This window comes from Pipistrellus kuhlii, unplaced genomic scaffold (assembly GCF_014108245.1).
Source record: "Pipistrellus kuhlii isolate mPipKuh1 unplaced genomic scaffold, mPipKuh1.p scaffold_m20_p_4, whole genome shotgun sequence".
Classification (NCBI taxonomy): domain Eukaryota; kingdom Metazoa; phylum Chordata; class Mammalia; order Chiroptera; family Vespertilionidae; genus Pipistrellus; species Pipistrellus kuhlii.
In genome coordinates this window covers 34333000-34350490 of record NW_023425540.1, presented here as the reverse complement: position 1 = coordinate 34350490, position 17491 = coordinate 34333000, and the positions used below count along the sequence as shown (strand labels likewise).

The window sequence follows — 17491 nt, the reverse complement described above, 5'->3', positions numbered from 1 at the left end:
AATCATGAAGTGGGAAGTGACAGGGGATGTGACTGGCAGAGTTGGGCAGAGGTGAGGGTCTTTTTAGGCGAAGCTTAAGGAATTTGAATTTGATCACATAGCCCTATAGTTGACAGAGCTACTGGATCAGCCTGATTACATGGGGGAACTTCCAAAACAAATTCTCGGGCCTCACTCCAGACACTCTGACTCAGTGGGCAAGGGTAGGCCCTGTGATGTGTGCTCCCCAGGCGAGCAGGAAGGGAAAGGCTGACCAGGAGAAACTTGGCCAGGTAAAGCCACGTGTCAAGAATGAGCTGTACTGAGAAGGCAACTTGGAGGTTAGCCCCGTGGTTTGTGGGATAACCAGGTAACTCTACCCCACTATTGTTTTCTACCCCACTTTTGAAAGGAACGTTTAGATTTCGAGACTGGGTTTCTATGCAATCTTATTCAATAGTTTGTGTTGCAGACATTATTCTGATGTGCTTGGGGCAATAAGAGTGGTTATCAGCCGAAACCGGTTTGGCTCAGTGGATAGAGTGTTGGCCTGCGGACTGAAGGGTCCCAGGTTTGATTCCGGTCAAGGGCATGTGCCTTGGTTGCAGGCACATTCCTAGTGGGGGGTGTGCAGGAGGCAGCTGATTGATGTTTCTCTCTCATTGATGTTTCTAGCTCTACATCTCTCTCCTTTCCTCTCTGTAAAAAAATCAATTTTATATATATATATATATATATATATATATATATATATATTTTTTTTTTTTTAAGAGTGGTTATCAATACCAGTCGGGGTTTAGGAGCAGCCCCATCTATGAGTAAAGTTTATTCTGCACTCTATGTGTCATCTCAAATAGTAACAATGATGGCAACAAACGAGGCAGGATACCATTTGTTAGAGTAGATACTTATTAATATTTGTCTTTCCTAAAATCTGATAATAATGCATGTTTAAATTTACTCTGCAAGTAAAATAAAACTAATAGACATGAATTCCTCTGAGAGAAGACAAGATTGGTCAGGGCACTAATATTGAGTGTCTACTACAAATAAGCAAAACAGCAAAGGACCTTAAGTAGAGCAAATCCTGGGGCCAGAAAGAGCAGTGTGCTGGGTGTTCTGTGAGGAAGCACTAGCTTTTGAAGCACAGCCTCTCAGTGTCTAGGGAAAGAGCCAGCCCTAGTGTTTCCTGGTGTCTTGTTTGGAACCAAACAGTTGGTATTTGAGCTCTCTGATCACTATAAAATATGAAACATACAAAAGCAGTTCCCCCCACCCTGGCTGGCATGGCTCAGTGGTTAGAGCATTGGCCTGCTCACTGAAGGGTCTAAGGTTTGATTCTTGTCAAGGGCATGTACCTGAGTTGCAGGTTTGATCCTTGGCCCCACTCAGGGCTCATGCAGGAGACAACTAATTGATGTGTCTCTCTCACATTGATGCTTTTCTCTCTGCCTTCCCTTTCTTACCCACTCCTCCCCTCCTTTGCATTCTCTCTGAAAATCAGTAGGAAAAATATCCTCAGGTGAGGATTTAAAAAAAAAATGGGTTCCCCTCAAGTTATATGTTTTATTATATTGTGAGCTGACTCATATAAAATGAATAATATAAACTATCAAACTCTCATCATTAAACTTTTTAGTATCATGATGTAGATTATATCTTTCAAAGATGGCAGTAGCAATATCTCCCACATGCACTTTTTATGTGGTGACTTTGACACACTCCCATTGAATGTTGGGATCTATGTTCCTTTTATGGACTAAGTTGTGATCCCCTCAACATTCATAAGTTGAGGTCCTAACCCTCAAAACCTCAGAATGTGGCCTTATTTGGAGATAGGGTCTTTATAGAGGTCATCAAGTTAAAGTGAAGTCATTCAGGGAGACCCTAATCCAATATGCCTGGTCTCCTTATAAACGGGAAATTTGGACACACGGACACACAAAAAAAGATGGTGATGTGCAGAGACATAGAAGTCATCTACAAGCCAAAAACAGAAGCCTGGGACAGATCCTTCTCTTGCAGCCCTCAGCAGGAAGCCACCTCGCCAACACCTTGATTTTCGACTACTAGCTTCCAGAACAGTGAGATAATTTCCTTTGTTTAAGCCATCCAGTCTGTGGTACTTTGTTATAGCAGCCCTAATAAAATAATACAATTTCCTCCCCTGGAATCTGGGTGGCTGGTGAGACTACTATGGACTTCCTAGATGAGGTCATATGTGGGGCTCAGCTACAGAGTTTAGATAGGTTCAAGTCTTGGACTAATGAGAGGGCACAGTCCTTTGGTGGCCATGTGCAAGTCCCAGCTTGGAGGGCAGAGCCCTCCCAGCACAATGATAGCCAACAGCTATAGTTGTAAGCTTGAACCTGTGGTCTGAACACGTGGCCCCACATGCCTGAGTGACATAGGCTGCAAGTAAACAAAGCTTGATCAGGTGCATGTAATTGAGTAGGATCGAAACCCATGAGAATGTTGTAAACATCTTGACCATACCCTTACTTTGCCTCATGGCATCTGGCTATAAAATAAAGACACGGCTTGTAGTCCATGGTCCCACTGAGTCCCAGCTTTAATTCTCTTGTCTGTCTTTTCTAATCCTTCACCGCCCTCACTCAGGGTCACTGAACCTGGTTGAGTGCTGGCGTGGCACATAAGGCGCCCTGGGGCTGAGTCATAAAAGGTAACATATCTTCTGTTGGGAGACTGGTCAGCCATGCCTTGAGGACCCAGACTACCTGAAAGGGCTATGTGTTGGTATTCTAGGTATCTATAAAAACATCTCCAGATGATTCCTGTTTCCCGTCCTGGGTCACTCAGCCTCAAATCCTTCTAGTTGAGTCCCCAAGTATTGTGGTACATAGATGTATCAGCCCCTCTATGCCCCTTGTGAATTCCTGACTCAAAGGGGTTGTGAATGTAATAAAATGGTTGTTTCAAGCCACCAAATTTTGGGATAACTTGTTACATAGTATTGGGCACTGTCTTTAAAATTATCCTTGTTCACAAAATTCTATCTGAGACAGCTGGTGTTTTTGTTGGAACCATTAGGGACCTTAGCTCCTAGACTTGTGGTTGGCAAACTGTGGCTTGCAAGCCACATGCATCTCTTTGGCCCCTTGAGTGTGGCTCTTCTACAAAATACTACGGCCTGGGTGAGTCTGTTTTGAAGAAGTGGTGTTAGAAGAAGTTTAAGTTTAAATAATTTGGCTCTCAAAAGAAATTTCAATCATTTTTACTGTTAATATTTGGCTCTGTTGACTAATAAGTTTGCCGACCACTGTCCGTGACAATGACCCTCACCTTTCATGGCCTTCCATGACTTTAGGTCCAGATGTCAATCAGGAAAAACAGGTGATCCTGCCAAGAGTCAGTTTAGTAGGCCACTAATGAATGAGCTTCCAGGGGTCCTCAAACTTTTTAAAGTGGGGGCCAGATCACGGTCCCTCAGAGAGTTGGAGGGCCGGACTATATGAACTATTAATTCCTACTGTAACATCTCGGCTGCGCTCACTGCCCAAAAAACCTGGTGGGCTGGATCAGACTCCTCTGCGGGCCGCATGTGGCCCGCAGGCCATAGTTTGAAGACGCCTGAGACAAACTGTACAGAACAGAGAGCAGTGACTCAGGAGTGAGAATAGGATTTTCAGAACAACTGAAATGGCTGAGAGTTCATTCGTAAGGTTAGTGCAGTATGCCTGCAGCAGAGAAGTCATGAAGTCCATCCAGCAGCACTTTCCTCATTTGGGGCACAGGGTCCAGGAAAGAAAAGCAAAAGTGCTAACCTTTCATGGGGTGAGAAGCATCGGCTATTCCTGAAGAAGAGACAGAGAACCCGAAAACTCAACAAAATCAGGCGGCACTGCCCACCTGACTCCCTCACAAGCTGAGTGTCTGATGCCTCCTGAGCACAGTCAGGAAAGAAGACATGGCCCATCTGCACCTAGGAACCATATTCACCGACCCTCAGTATCACACAGAAGGAGTGTAGTCTGTGAGCCTGAGATGACATGGGCGCAATGGAGACAAACCAGACTATTGAAAAATTAGGTGGTGAAAGGAAGGGGAGAGAGGGCACTGGTTTGCATTGGCACAGAAGAGAGGAACATTTTTGCTTGTTTTTTATTTTTAGCTTCAAGGGGTTGGAACATGTTTATAAGCTGAAATGACAGTTAAGCAAGAAAGTGAGTGAAGTCCCAAAGAAGTTAGAAATTAATAGCAAAAGTGTGACATATATGTTCTTTTAAATCAGTAGCTTTCAAACATGTTTATTGTGACCCACAATAAGTGATTCATTTTACATAGTAACCCAGTACACACACATATATAAAAAACAAAAAATACAAAAATAACTGAAGTAAAAGTTTCACAAATTATTCTTACTATTGTGTGCCATGCAGTCATATTTTCTGTTTCATTCCATTCCATCCCATCCCATCCTGTCCCATCTCATTTTATTCTGCCCTCTCTCAGTGCTGATGGGAAACCAGTAAATTGATTTCATGAGCCAGAATTTTGTTCTTTCCAGCTGCTTTTGAAAGACTTTCTCAAAATGATCCTCAGACTCAATCTATCCTTCAGCTGTATCCATTCTGCTAATTATTCCATCTATTTGTTCTTTATTTCACCAAACCCTCCCTCTCCCCTCAGATTGGTGTCAGATCATGGTATCAGGTGAAGGGTTGCCCCTGAGAGTGCACATCAAGGTTCCAGTGTATTTACATACTTAGAGCAGAAAGGCAAAGTTCCATTCTTGGTTTAAATCTGGGCATCAGGCAATAAAGTGTGTGTGTGTGTGTGTGTGTGTGTGTGTGTTGTAATAGAGAAGGTTGGTCACTGTCTCTGAAATCAATAAAAATATTTTTAAAAAACACATGATCATCTCAATATATGTAGAAAAAGCATTTGATAAAATCCAGCATCTATTTATGATAAAAGAAAAAACTCTCAGCAAATTAGGAATAAAGGGAAAATACCTTGACATAATAAAGGCCATATATGACTATATGGCAAACCCACAGTTACCATCATACTCACTGGGGAAAAACTAAAAGTATTTACCTTGCCAAAACTGAGGGTCCCGGGTTTGATTCCGGACAAGAGCATGTGCATTGATTGCGGGCACGTCCCCAGTGGGGGGTGTGCAGGAGGCAGCTGGTCTATGTTTCTCTCTCATGGATGTTTCTGGATCTCTCTCTCTCTCCCTCTCTGTAAAAAATCAATAAAAATTTTTTTAAAAAGTATTTACCTTAATATCAGGAACAAGACAATTTGTCCACTCTCACCACTCTTATTCAACATAGTACTGGAAGTCCTAGCCACAGCAATTATACATGAAGAAGAAATAAGAGACATCCAACTTGGAAAGGAAGAAGTAAAACTGTCCTTATTTACAGATGACAGGATATTGTATCAATACATAGAAAACTCTAAATATTCCACCAAAAAACTATGGATAAATGAATTCAGTAAAGTAGCAAGATATAAAATAAATATTCAAAAATTGGTTGCATTTTTTACACCAATAATGAACTATCAATAGGAAACAAAAACAATGCCATTTAAAATGGCATAAAAAAATAAAATACCTAGGAATACATATAACCAAGGAGGTAAAAGACCTACGCTCAGAAAATTATAAGACACTGAAGAAGATACAAATAAATAAAAGCATATACCATCCTCATGGATAGGAAGGAAACATTAAAATGTCCATTCCATGGCCGGTGTGGCTTGGTTGATTGGGTGTTGTCCCATGCACTAAAAGTTTGCTAGTTTGATTCCCTGTCTGGGCACACATCTGGGTTGCAGGTTCAATCCCCAGAAGAGGGCATGTTTGAGGCAGCTGATTGATGTTTCACTCTCACATCAATGTTTCTCTCTCTTTTTTTCCTCTCCTCTCTCTAAAAACCAATATAAAATAATGCCCATACTTCCCAAAGCAATATATAGATTCAATAAAATTTCTATCAACATACCAATGGAGTATTTCACAGAACTAGAACAAATAATTCAAAAATTTATATGGAACTGCAAAAGACCCCAAATAGCCACACAAACTAGAGAAAAAAAGAACAAAATTGGCGGAAGCATACTACCTGATATCAAAGTATACTACAAGGCTATAGTAATCAAAACAGCATGGCATTATAGTTTGATATGTTACTGACATAAAAATAGACATATAGAACAATGGAACAAAATAGGGAGTCCAGAAATAAACCCATGCCTCTATGGGCAATATTTGAAAAAGGAGATAAGAACATACAATGGGGTAAAGACAGTTTACTTAATAAATGGTATTGAGAAAATTACACACATACATGCAAAAAGGAAGAAAGAAAGAAAGACAATTTTCTTATAACATATATAATAATAAACTTAAAATGAATTAAAGACTTAAATATAAGACTCAAAACCATAAAACTCCTAGAAGATAACATAGGCAATAAAATCTCACACATTTTTCTTAGCAATATTTTTTCTGATATATTTCATCAGGCAAGGGAAACAAAAGAAAAAATAAGCAGCCCTAGCTGGTTTGGTTCAGTAGATAGAGCATAGGCCTGCGGACCAAAGGGCCTCCAGCTCCTCCCTGGCCTGGGCCCTGGTGGGGCCATATAGGAGGCAACCAATCGATGTGTTTCTCTCACATTGATGTTTCTCTATGTCTTTCACTTTCTCTCCTACTCTCTCTAAAAATCAATGGGAAAAATTCTTGGGTAAGGGTTAACAACATCAACAAAAAAATGGGACTACATAAAACAAAAACATTTTTGTACAGCAAAGGAAATCATCAACAAAATGAAAAGACAACCTACTGAATGGAAGAACATATTCGCCAATGATACATCAGATAAGGAACTAATAATCACCATCTATAAAGAAGTCATACAACTCAACACAAACACCCCCCCCAAAAAACAGCTCAATTTAAAATAGGGAGAGGATCTGACACTTTGGAGAATAGACACTTCTGGAGATTGCCAGTAGACATATGAAGACATGTTCAATGTCACTAATCATCAGAGAGTTGCAAATTAAAACCACAATGAGCTATCACCTCACCTAATGGCTATCATCAATAAATAAAAAAACAATAAATGTCGGTGAGGATGTGGAGTAAAGAGAGCCCTAATGCACTGTTGGTGGGAATGCAGATTGGCCAGCCACTATGTAAAACAGTATAGAGAGTCGTCAAAACTTAGACAACCCAGAACAGTAATTCTAAAGAATATATGTACCCCTCTGTTCATTGCAGTGTTATTCATAACAGCCAAGCTATAGAGGCAAGCCAAGTGCCTAATAATTGATGCGTGGGTAAAAAGCAGTGGCACACATTTGCAATGGAATATTGCTCAGCCATAAAAAAGAATGAAATTTTAACATTTGCAGCAGCATAGATGAAACTAGAGGATATTATACTAAGTATAATAAGTCAGTCAGAAAGACAAGCACCATATGGTTTCACTTACTAGTATATGTGGAATCTAAAACACAAATATACATGAACTAACAAAATTGAAACAGACTCATAGACTCCGAGAATGAACCAATGGTTGCCGGAGGGGAGGAGGAGAGAGGCTGGATGAAAAGGTGAAGGGATTAAGAAATATAAATTGGGCCCTAGCCGGTTTGGCTCAAGTGGATAGTTTCAAGCTTGATCCCTGCCCCAGTAGGGGGCGTGCAAGAGGCAGCCAATCAATGATTCTCATCATTGATGTTTCTCTTTATCTCTTTTCCTTCCTCTCTGAAATAAAATAAAAAAAAAAAAGAAAGAAATACAAATTGGTAGTTGCAAAATAGTCATGGGCATGTAAAGCACAACATAGGGAATGTAGTCAATAATATTGTAATAACTATGAATGGTGCCAGGTGGGTGCTGGAATTACTAGGGGGAGGGGGGATGGGGATGGGGGAGAGGCACTTTGTAAAGTATGTAATTGTCTAACCACTATACTGTACACATGAAACTAATACAAAATAATATTGAATTTTTAAAAACAGAAATTCATTTTTTTTAAAGAAACCTTTTGAACTTTTGATTTTGGAGTCCAAAATATAAATGTGTGCTTCTGCAAACCACTCACTCAAACCCAGAGCTAAATAAGTCTCTGTGCTGGTATGTGTTGAGGAGAGAGGGCCAGTCCAGTTTGACTGTGGTAATGAAAACGCCTGAGTCCGAGTGAGTAATTGTGCTGTTATAAAACACAGATTTAGACCTCTGCTGACATTCTGAATTCTTGAGGATTTCTGAGTCCTGCCCAGGCCATGAAATGCTTGCTTAGGGAGCTGTTGTGCAAGCACAGGCTGCCTGGTGAGACCCAGGAGGCCACTAGAATAGCTTCCTCACAGAGGAATCTCACCTCCCAGCTACACCGCCTAAAGACCCACCATTTGAAACTAAATTCAGGCATTTTATTTACAGAATTCCCAGGTTAAAATGGACATACTTTTGGGAGAGGTGCCATCTTGCACTATAAGCCAGTAATACCATGTTTTAAACATATTTTCAGGCCACCTAACCAGCCATGAAGCAAGGTTGGCGGGGAGAGGGAGGAAGGAGGAGTGGAGCAACGTGGCCCGTGTTGTTGGTGGACTGCCCTGGGCGAGGCTTCTGGAACTGGAACTCGATGAAGGGAGGCTCTCTCCGCTGCTGAGACCTCCATGACAGCTAGTAGCAACTCCCCACCCCTCTGTCTCCTCAGCCATCAGTAGGGGTGTCGAACTCAATCAGAGAAGGGGCCAAAATCTAAAATCCAGCCTAAATCGCGGGCCGAATGGTTTACTGAACAGTCATAAACTGTCATTGTGATGGAAACGCAGCGGAGTGCAGTGATGACAGCGCGGTGCGGGCCACATTGCAAGGCCTGGCGGGACGGATTTGGCCCGCGGGCCTTGTGTTTGACACATGTGATTTAGAGGTACCCACTTCACCAGTTACTGTGACCTTGAGATGAGTACAGTGGCATGTCTGAGGCAACACTCCTGGCAGGTAATATTCCAGCACAGGAGAATGCCAAGTGGAGGGCCCGGGACAACCAGAGAAAACTTTTAAGGCCATCTTGGCAGATAATAAGGCATAAAAATGATGTGAAAAGCATGTGGCATGGGGGATGATCACACATTCACCTGGAACTAATGTTGGAGGGGTTTTAAGTTCTACTTTTTAAAATTAAACATAATGTACAGAGTCTGAGTCTGAAAGTCTCAAAACTATAAGTGGAGATTACAAACTCAGATGGGCACGGCAGAAACCATTACTACGACGGCACTAACGTGTGTGCTGTTAGGGCAATGGGGTTGGTTCCTCTGAGGGTTTCTGAGGTGAAAGGGCACAGGAAAATGAACAAACTTCTGCTGAGTGTCGACTGCATTGCAGAGTGTTACAAAGAGCTAGGTGAGTGGAGGCCCCAAACAAACAAAAATGGAGGAAACAACCCAAATGTCCACCTATGGGTTTAACGAGCAGATAAACAGAATGTGCAACATACCTACAGTGGGATGTTTTTCAGCCTATAGAAGGAATGAAATTCTGCCACATGCTACAACATGGATGAACCTTGAAGACATTCTGCTAAATTAAATACGCCAGACACAAAGGACAGATAGTGTAATGATCCCACTCATATGAGGTATCCAGAGTAGTAGGATGTATAGAGAGAAGTAGAATCAAAGTTGCCAAGGAGCTGGGGGTAGAGTGGGGTGGAAGGAATGGGAGTTATTCTTTAATGGGTGCAGCGACTCGGTTTGGGATGGAGGAAAAATTCCAGACATAGTGCTGACGGTTGCACCAAAGTGAATGTAATGACTGGACTGTATACTTAAACTGGTATATTTTATTCTGCGTATATCTTAGCACATCACAAACAGGAAAAACAAGGAGCTCTTTTGGGTCTCCAGATGTTTGCATTTAAAAAGAGAAGGTACAGCCGAAACCGGTTTGGCTCGGTGGATAGAGCCTGCGGACTGAAAGGTCCCAGGTGCAATTTTGGTCAAGGGCATGTACCTATGTACCTTGGTTGCTGGCACATCCCCAGTAGGGGGTGTGCAGGAGGCAGCTGATCGATGTTTCTAGCTCTCTATCCCTCCTCCTTTCTCTCTGTAAAAAAAACCAATAAAATATATTAAAAATAAAAAGAGAAGATACAGCCACAACAGGATAGCGCAGATGAAGGAATGGAACTGGGCAGGGGTCCTGAGCACTGCTCACTTTCAGCGGGGGACTCACTGGTAGAAAGCACTATTGGGCACAAGGGTCTGTTTCCCCGCCCCCCCCCCCCCTGAGATGGTAAGCACCCTCACACCAGGGACTCCTGCTTTCTTCTTTCTCTGGAGCCTATTGCCAGCCACAACGTAGCATCTCAGTACAGCTTGTGGAATGGCTCTTTGGGGAGGGACGCCGCCCAAAGTATCTGCCATTTGGAAACGCATCCAGATTCATGTTCATGGGTCAACTCCTGGGCTGCGCTGTATGCCATAAAACTGGGACAGCCCGGGGAGGAGTCCCCGGGGTTTCTGTCCGGGGAGCTTACACCCAGGTCTCCGCCAGCCTCTGCCCATCTGAGGAGGTCCTGGGACCTCACGGAGGAGCTCTTTCTCGGTCAGAGGCCAAGGGTAACTGGCTGAATGCGTCTCCTTCGCTCCTCCCTGGCACAATCCTGGTTTAAAAAGTTGGGGAGGACTGACAGGCAAATAAAAGCAAAGGGGATGGGATGGGGTGGGGTGAGCACGGTGGGAAAGGATCTTGGCCAGCTCAGGATCCCGCCTAGAGCCTGGACCAGAACAGCGCCTGGCCTCCGCCAGGGGGCAGCCCTCCCCGACGCGGACTCCAATGGCCCGTAGGCGCCCGGCTAGAGCCTGCACCCACGCCAGCAGGACGCGCAGGACCGGGGTCACCGTGTGGTCCCCAGCCCGCTTCACGGAAATGTTCCTCGTTTCTCCTACCAGCTTGGTGGGGTGGGGCGGCGTTCCCAGCCTCGGCTGAGAGCGGGGTGCTCGTTAGGGAGGGAGGGCAATGAGGTAGGGGGTAGGGGTGGGGGGCGAAAGGAGGCCAAAGGGGGAAATGAAAAGCTGGGGTTTCCGCGCTGGGGGACTTTTACGAGCGCAGAGCTAAAACTCACATACAAATGTGTAGCTTAACTAAAACAAACAGAGCAAGGGGGCTGCCCAAATGTGGGGCTTTAGAAAAGCTCCCCCAAATCTCTGCTAACACCCTGACCCTGCAGACGTCCTCCTGGGTTGATCTTTCGCCTTGGCCTTCAGTAAATCCCAACACTTTCTCCTGAATAATCAGAAGGTAATTTGCCACTTTCTTAAAAAAAGGAAAAAAAAGTTTTTAGGGAAGAGCCCTTTAGCCCTTTGGGGAGGGACCTTCAGACAGTTATAAACCGAACACCAGGCCAATCTCTGCGCCCTTCTTGGCCAGACAAGTTCAGGGCAGTGGCAACCACAGAACGAGGGCTGTAACTTTAGATTCTAAAGTAACTAATGGTCCGAGAACAAATTCTTCTTCTCCGTTTCATCTTTAAATACTTTGCCACACACCAACCCCCAGTCCAACGAAAATCATGGTGTTTATTTAGATATGGACTGAGCAGTACTTATGAAACTTAAACTTTCAAATTATAAAAGTGAACTCCTTGGTAAGGACTCCTGGCTACAACAACAAAGCAATGTAATGCCTGATTAACAGTGCTGATTAATGTTGGCTCAGGTTAATCCTAAACCCCATTACAGTAATTAAATGGTTCAACCATATATCAAAGTAGAGTCAATGAAAAATAATTTATTTAGAACTTTGAGACACTCTCATAGACCTTTCAAATCTATGATGAACTTCACGGGCCATTTGTAAGTGTAACTGTTTGGTAGCTGTTCTCGGCAACAAAAATTCGATTTAAAAAGAGGTCTTAAATGGGGGAATAGTTTATTTTTGAGGCTGCGTGATTGATAAGGGGAATAATGAAATGTTTCAAAATGTGAAAAGTACTTGGCCAATAAATTGATACACACAGGGCAGCTGATTCCTACAGAAAGCCATTGAGTTTTGATTCTCAGTTCTTGTCAAGTGGTCATTTTAATTAGAAAGCCAGAAATTTGAGGCAAGTTCCCCACTTTGAAATAGAAGTGTTTTAGGAAATGCCAAAATCCAAAAGGTATTGCTATGGGAGTGTGAATTCACAACCATTATAATTTTTCACTAGCCAAAATAATTAGAATTGGTGACAAACATAAGTATACATAAAATAGAATCATATTTGAATTATTTGCTTACTGTCACCCGAAAAGAAAAATTGAGTTGACTAGAACTCAAATCTTTTTTTAAAAAAATCAATTCTTTTTTTTACCAGTAGCTATTGGAAATACTTAGATTAAAAAAAAAATTCAGAACAGGTCTGAAAATTTTTATTTATCATTATAGTTTCTATTTTTAAGCCCACCTGAGTAGAGATGTTTGTATACATTATAGTAATTTAAGTATTTGGAGATTAGCCTGAAGCGTTGAGTAGAAAGTTCCTCTTATCTATATCTAGAGAGTCCCTCCCCCCATTATGAAAAGACTGAGTTTCTAGGTACAAAAACTTTTTTTTAAATAAAATTTTTGTGTGTATTTGTTTTTTCACCAAGTGTTTCTATTTCTTCTCTGCATTCAGTCATTTCTTGATTCCCATTAAAATTATCAGATCCTCTCATTAGAGTGGCTTTAGTGTAGCTGCCAAGTTTCTAGAGCATTCACTTGCAGATAAGTGACTAAAACGCCTGTCTTACAGCATTTTTATGAACAGATGGTGGAAAACAAACGTCTTTGGAGAAGAACCGAAGGAGGCAGGTGAAAAGGTCAATAAACAATTATTGTGCTTAAACCGGGGAGGAGCATCTCATCGGGTTCGATGGGGGCACTCGCCCCTAGACCACCCATCAGACCTCAGAGCCATTCCCCCGGGACCACCGCAGACAAGGGGGCGTCGGGGTGCCAGGCTGCGCGGCTCACACGGGCCACGGGTGGAGCGGCCACACCGTCGAGTCACCCGGGTGCATCTGGAGGTTGGGCTGAGCGCTCATTGAAGAGGCGGCGGCTGGGAACCCCGCCTCCTGCCCAGGAGACAGATAGCCGCGGGCCAGCCAGTGATTCGGGTCTCAGCCCTGGTGGCAGGGCACTCGGGACCCTCCTGCTCCCTCTGGGCCCTCGCTCCCGCCCCCGGGAGAACTTTCCCTCTCGGTCGGAGCGGGTCTCCGCGCTCGCCACGCTCCCCGGCCGCGCTCTGACGCGCGCACCATGTGACAGGCTCCCTCCAGCTATAAGCGGCGCGGAGGGCCGCCCTCTCCTGGTCTCAGCCCTCCACTCCCTCCCGGAGCTCCGGCCCGGGGCTCCCGGTTCCACACCCTCCCGGCGTCTGACCGACCCGCTCTCCCAGGGCCCCGCCACCCCCTCCTCCAGTGACCCGGCCCGGGGCGCTCGGAGGGGAAGGTCAAGGGCCCCTCCCGGGCCGGGGAGCGCGGGGCGCGGGGGCGCAGGGCCGCGGGGACGCAGGGCCGCGGGGACGCCGCGGCGGAGGCGGAGGCGCTGGAGTTTCCAAGTCGCTGCAGCGCCAGCCCGGGCCGCGCCGGCCCCGCCGCAGCCCCCGCACCCACAGCCTGAGCCGCGGCACCCCCAGCGTGGCGCCCCGGGGCCCGGCCCGCCGCCCGGGACCAGGGCCGGGGCGCGGCGGGAGCCCGGAGCCCGGCGCCCCTATGCGCCCCCTCGCCGCCGCCGCCAACGCCGCCGCCAACGCCGCGCGCCAGCGATGACCCTGAGTGCGGACATGTCCGATGCCTCCGGCCTCGCCGAGGAGACCGACATCGACGTGGTGGGGGAGGGCGAGGACGAGGACGACGAGGAAGAGGAGGACGAGGGCGGCGGCGGCGGTGGGGGGCCCCGGCTGGCGGTCCCCGCCTCGCGGCGGCGCCGCTCCTACGCCGAGGACGAGCTGGAGGACCTGGAGGAAGAGGACGACGACGAGGACCTCCTCCTGGCCCCGCGGGCGGGCGGCTCCCCGGGGGCCCCGGGCCCGGCTCCGGGCGCGGGGGCCGGGGCTGGCGCGGGCGGGGGCGCGGGCGGCGTTGGCGCGGGCGCTGCCGGCGGCGCTGGCGGGGGCGCGGGCGGCGCCAAGAACCCGCTGGTGAAGCCGCCCTACTCGTACATCGCGCTCATCACCATGGCCATCCTGCAGAGCCCCAAGAAGCGGCTCACGCTGAGCGAGATCTGCGAGTTCATCAGCGGCCGCTTCCCCTACTACCGGGAGAAGTTCCCCGCCTGGCAGAACAGCATCCGCCACAACCTCTCGCTCAACGACTGCTTCGTCAAGATCCCCCGCGAGCCGGGCAACCCGGGCAAGGGCAACTACTGGACGCTGGACCCCGAGTCCGCCGACATGTTCGACAACGGCAGCTTCCTGCGCCGGAGGAAGCGCTTCAAGCGGCAGCCGCTGCTCCCGCCCAACGCCGCTGCCGCCGCCGCCGCCGAGACGCTGCTCCTCCGCGGGGCCGGGGGCGCGGGGGGCGCGGGCGACCCGGCCGCCGCCGCCGCGCTCTTCCCGCCGCCGCCGCCGCCGCCGCCCGCCTACGGCTACGGCCCCTACGGCTGCGGCTACGGCCTGCAGCTGCCGCCCTACCCGCCGCCCTCCGCGCTCTTCGCCGCCGCCGCGGCCGCCGCCGCCGCCGCCTTCCACCCGCACTCGCCGCCGCCGCCCCCGCCGCACGGCGCGGCCGCCGAGCTGGCCCGGACCGCCTTCGCCTACCGGCCGCCCCCGCTCGGCGCCGCCGCCGCCCTGCCCGGGCCCCTGCCGGCCTCCGCGGCCAAGGCGGGCGGCGGCCCCGGCGCCTCGGCCCTGGCGCGCTCGCCCTTCTCCATCGAGAGCATCATCGGGGGCAGCCTGGGCCCCGCCGCCGCCGCCGCTGCCGCCGCCGCCGCCGCTGCGCAGGCCTCGCCCGCGCCCTCGCCGGTGGGGACGCCGCCCGCGTCCGCGCCAGGACCCGGACCCGGACCCGGTCCTGGACCCGGCGGCGGCGGCTGCGCGGCTCAGGCGGCCGTGGGTCCCGCGGCCGCGCTCACTCGCTCGCTCGTGGCCGCCGCGGCCGCCGCCGCCTCCTCCGTGTCCTCGTCGGCCGCGCTGGGGACGCTGCACCAAGGCGCCGCCCTGCCCGGCGTGGAGCCCTTTACCGCTAGGATTTCCAATTGTTAGGAACGCGCTGTTGGCGCGCGAGGACGCAGGTAGGACCCCGCTCCTTTCCTCCTCTCGGTGGGTTTGGTGTGTGTAGCCCGCCCCTCCCGACCTCGCACCCCGGTCCTCGCCGCTTTGGATTCTCAGAGGAGACTGTGTGGCCACCGATCGCCTTGGGCCCCGCGGGTCCTTCTATTTATGCAGTTGCCCTGTGCGGCGGCCTCCAGCCCGGGTTGGGAGGGAGAGGGTGCTGGTGGGATCCGCCCTGTCGAGGCACCAGGGGCTTCCTTGACGTTGGGGAAATAATCTTAAACATTCTAAAGCCTTTTTTGAGGTCTAGAGATGCTCAGGTCCAGGCATGAATCAGTAATGTTCAAAATGAGAATACAAAAATAGTAAAGGTCCTGAAGAATGCCAGCAAAGCAATAGTTTTTACTTGAGGACACTTGTCTGGTGTGCTTTTTCATGAAAAGGAAAAAAAAACACACACACAAACAATTCACATGTTTACACAAGGAAAAAAGTCAAAATTATTTCTTATTTTAACCTGTGTTTTGTACCATAATAGACACGCGGAACTTTTATTTTGTACTTACTGCATATTCTTTACAAGGAGTATTGTAAATTTTACGGGCAATTGTACTATTCTAATGTAAGATTTTTACACCTTTTTTCAGAAATAAAATGCTTACTTTTCAAAGAAAACCCACCAAAAGAATTTGCTTCAATTGTCCCCTTCTTAGTTTGCTTTCTTTTTTATGAAGAAAAAAAAGTTTCTATGCGAGAAAAGTAGGAAGGAACCTATTATGGAAAAGGCAAGTGCTATTTTCAAAGAGAGTTTAACAAAACTTTCATTGCAGGAGATCAGAAGTTATTTTTAAATGACTACAAATAAAAGACGTCACTTTGGTATACATTTTCAAATCTCGTTCCATTCCATTTTGGTGATTATTAAGGCGATTTAAAATTAAAGACACTGTTATTCTAGGATAACTTTCTAGAACCTTTTCATTTTTGAGCTCCCCATTTCAAGCAGTTTCCATTCATGTTTGAACACAATATTGTATGTGTCTGTGAAAACTCTGCAACATAGTATTATTGTAACAGAAGCATCACAAGTAAAGAGGCAGTTTTTAGTTTTTAAAATGTAATAGACATGATCATCAGTTAAATAGCTTTAAAGTCCTGAATAAGAAAATATATACAAATATATTTTGTGTATTTATATATACAAAATAAGTTGTATTTGAAAGTCCTGGAATTTACTAGTAAAGCTACTATTTCCTCAACAGAAGGAATTCCAGTAATTGCATAAAGAAGTTTTTATCCCAAAATGCAAACATCAAAATTTTAGTTAGAATGAATAGTAAATAATAAAAATGAAAATGCATCAGGTGTTTATTGAACTAACTATATTTATAAATTTAGATAACACAATCTCTTTTCAAATTCTATGTGTTTTCTTTAAACTTATTGCAGGCAATTTTTAGATCTTGAAGTTATGTGAGACTACCTTTGATGACTGGGAATGTTTTTGAGGGCTTCAACTAAAACCAAGGTGTGTGTAAAACATAGTTTAAGTGCTTATTACCAGTGAGTTGCAGCCTAAGTAAAAACTGAATAGTTTTTCAAATGTCTGAACAGGTATATATTGGAAGATCTGCAAATTTAACCTAGCAAGTTATCAAAGACTGAATTATAGGCCAGTATTTTGCAGTGACATGCATTCTGGATCTCTGTCCTCTCTCATTTATTTTTTGAGAGAGAGAGAGAAGAAGAAGAAGAAAAAAAACTTGATTCACTGTCTCAAAATTAAATTCAGTCTCCCCCCCCCCCAAAAAAAAAGTGCTTGGAAGAAATTAAGTGAGTTTAAAGTAAATACATTCACCCTCAAACTTATAACTAAATCTATCGATACAAATCAGAGTATTGTTAGGCAAACGTCTTATATGCAAAGGTTACTTTTATTCTGTCCCGGCTAAGGGAGAGGGGACATTGGAACGGAGGGCATCCGATGGCGCTGCCACCCGGGTGGGGAGGCATTAGCGGGCGGAGCCCAATGGCACCGGCACTCTATATTGTATAGATGTGACATTTTGCTGTGAAAGTCATGACGAAGAGAGCAAAACCAGACACTTGCATGTCGTTATTTGCAGGAGGCTTAGAAGTCCTGAAAGCAGGGAATCCCAGCCAATCCCTAAATTCAGATTCCCGCATTTTTAAAAGAAAGTGCCGGGACAGGCCGATCCTCCCAGGTTGTCAGTGCCCTTAAGGGAAGGCCATGGCAGGTAAGCACTAGGCGATCCAGC

At 46.6% G+C, this 17491-nt stretch overlaps 1 protein-coding gene across 1 annotated transcript; it reads left to right on the top strand.

Annotated features, from left to right (window-relative positions):
* The first annotated feature begins 12823 nt into the window (after positions 1-12823).
* On the top strand, positions 12824-16094 carry FOXD1 (forkhead box D1). Its single transcript, XM_036410820.2, has one exon. It carries the CDS (start codon positions 12873-12875, stop codon positions 15201-15203), a length of 2331 nt encoding a protein of 776 aa, XP_036266713.2. The 5' UTR covers positions 12824-12872; the 3' UTR covers positions 15204-16094.
* Positions 16095-17491: the final 1397 nt, after the last annotated feature.

Bases quoted from the DNA above. Each gene is read 5' to 3' on its own strand.
- FOXD1 (XM_036410820.2), top strand. From the start codon at position 12,873: ATGGGGGCACTCGCCCCTAGACCACCCATCAGACCTCAGAGCCATTCC.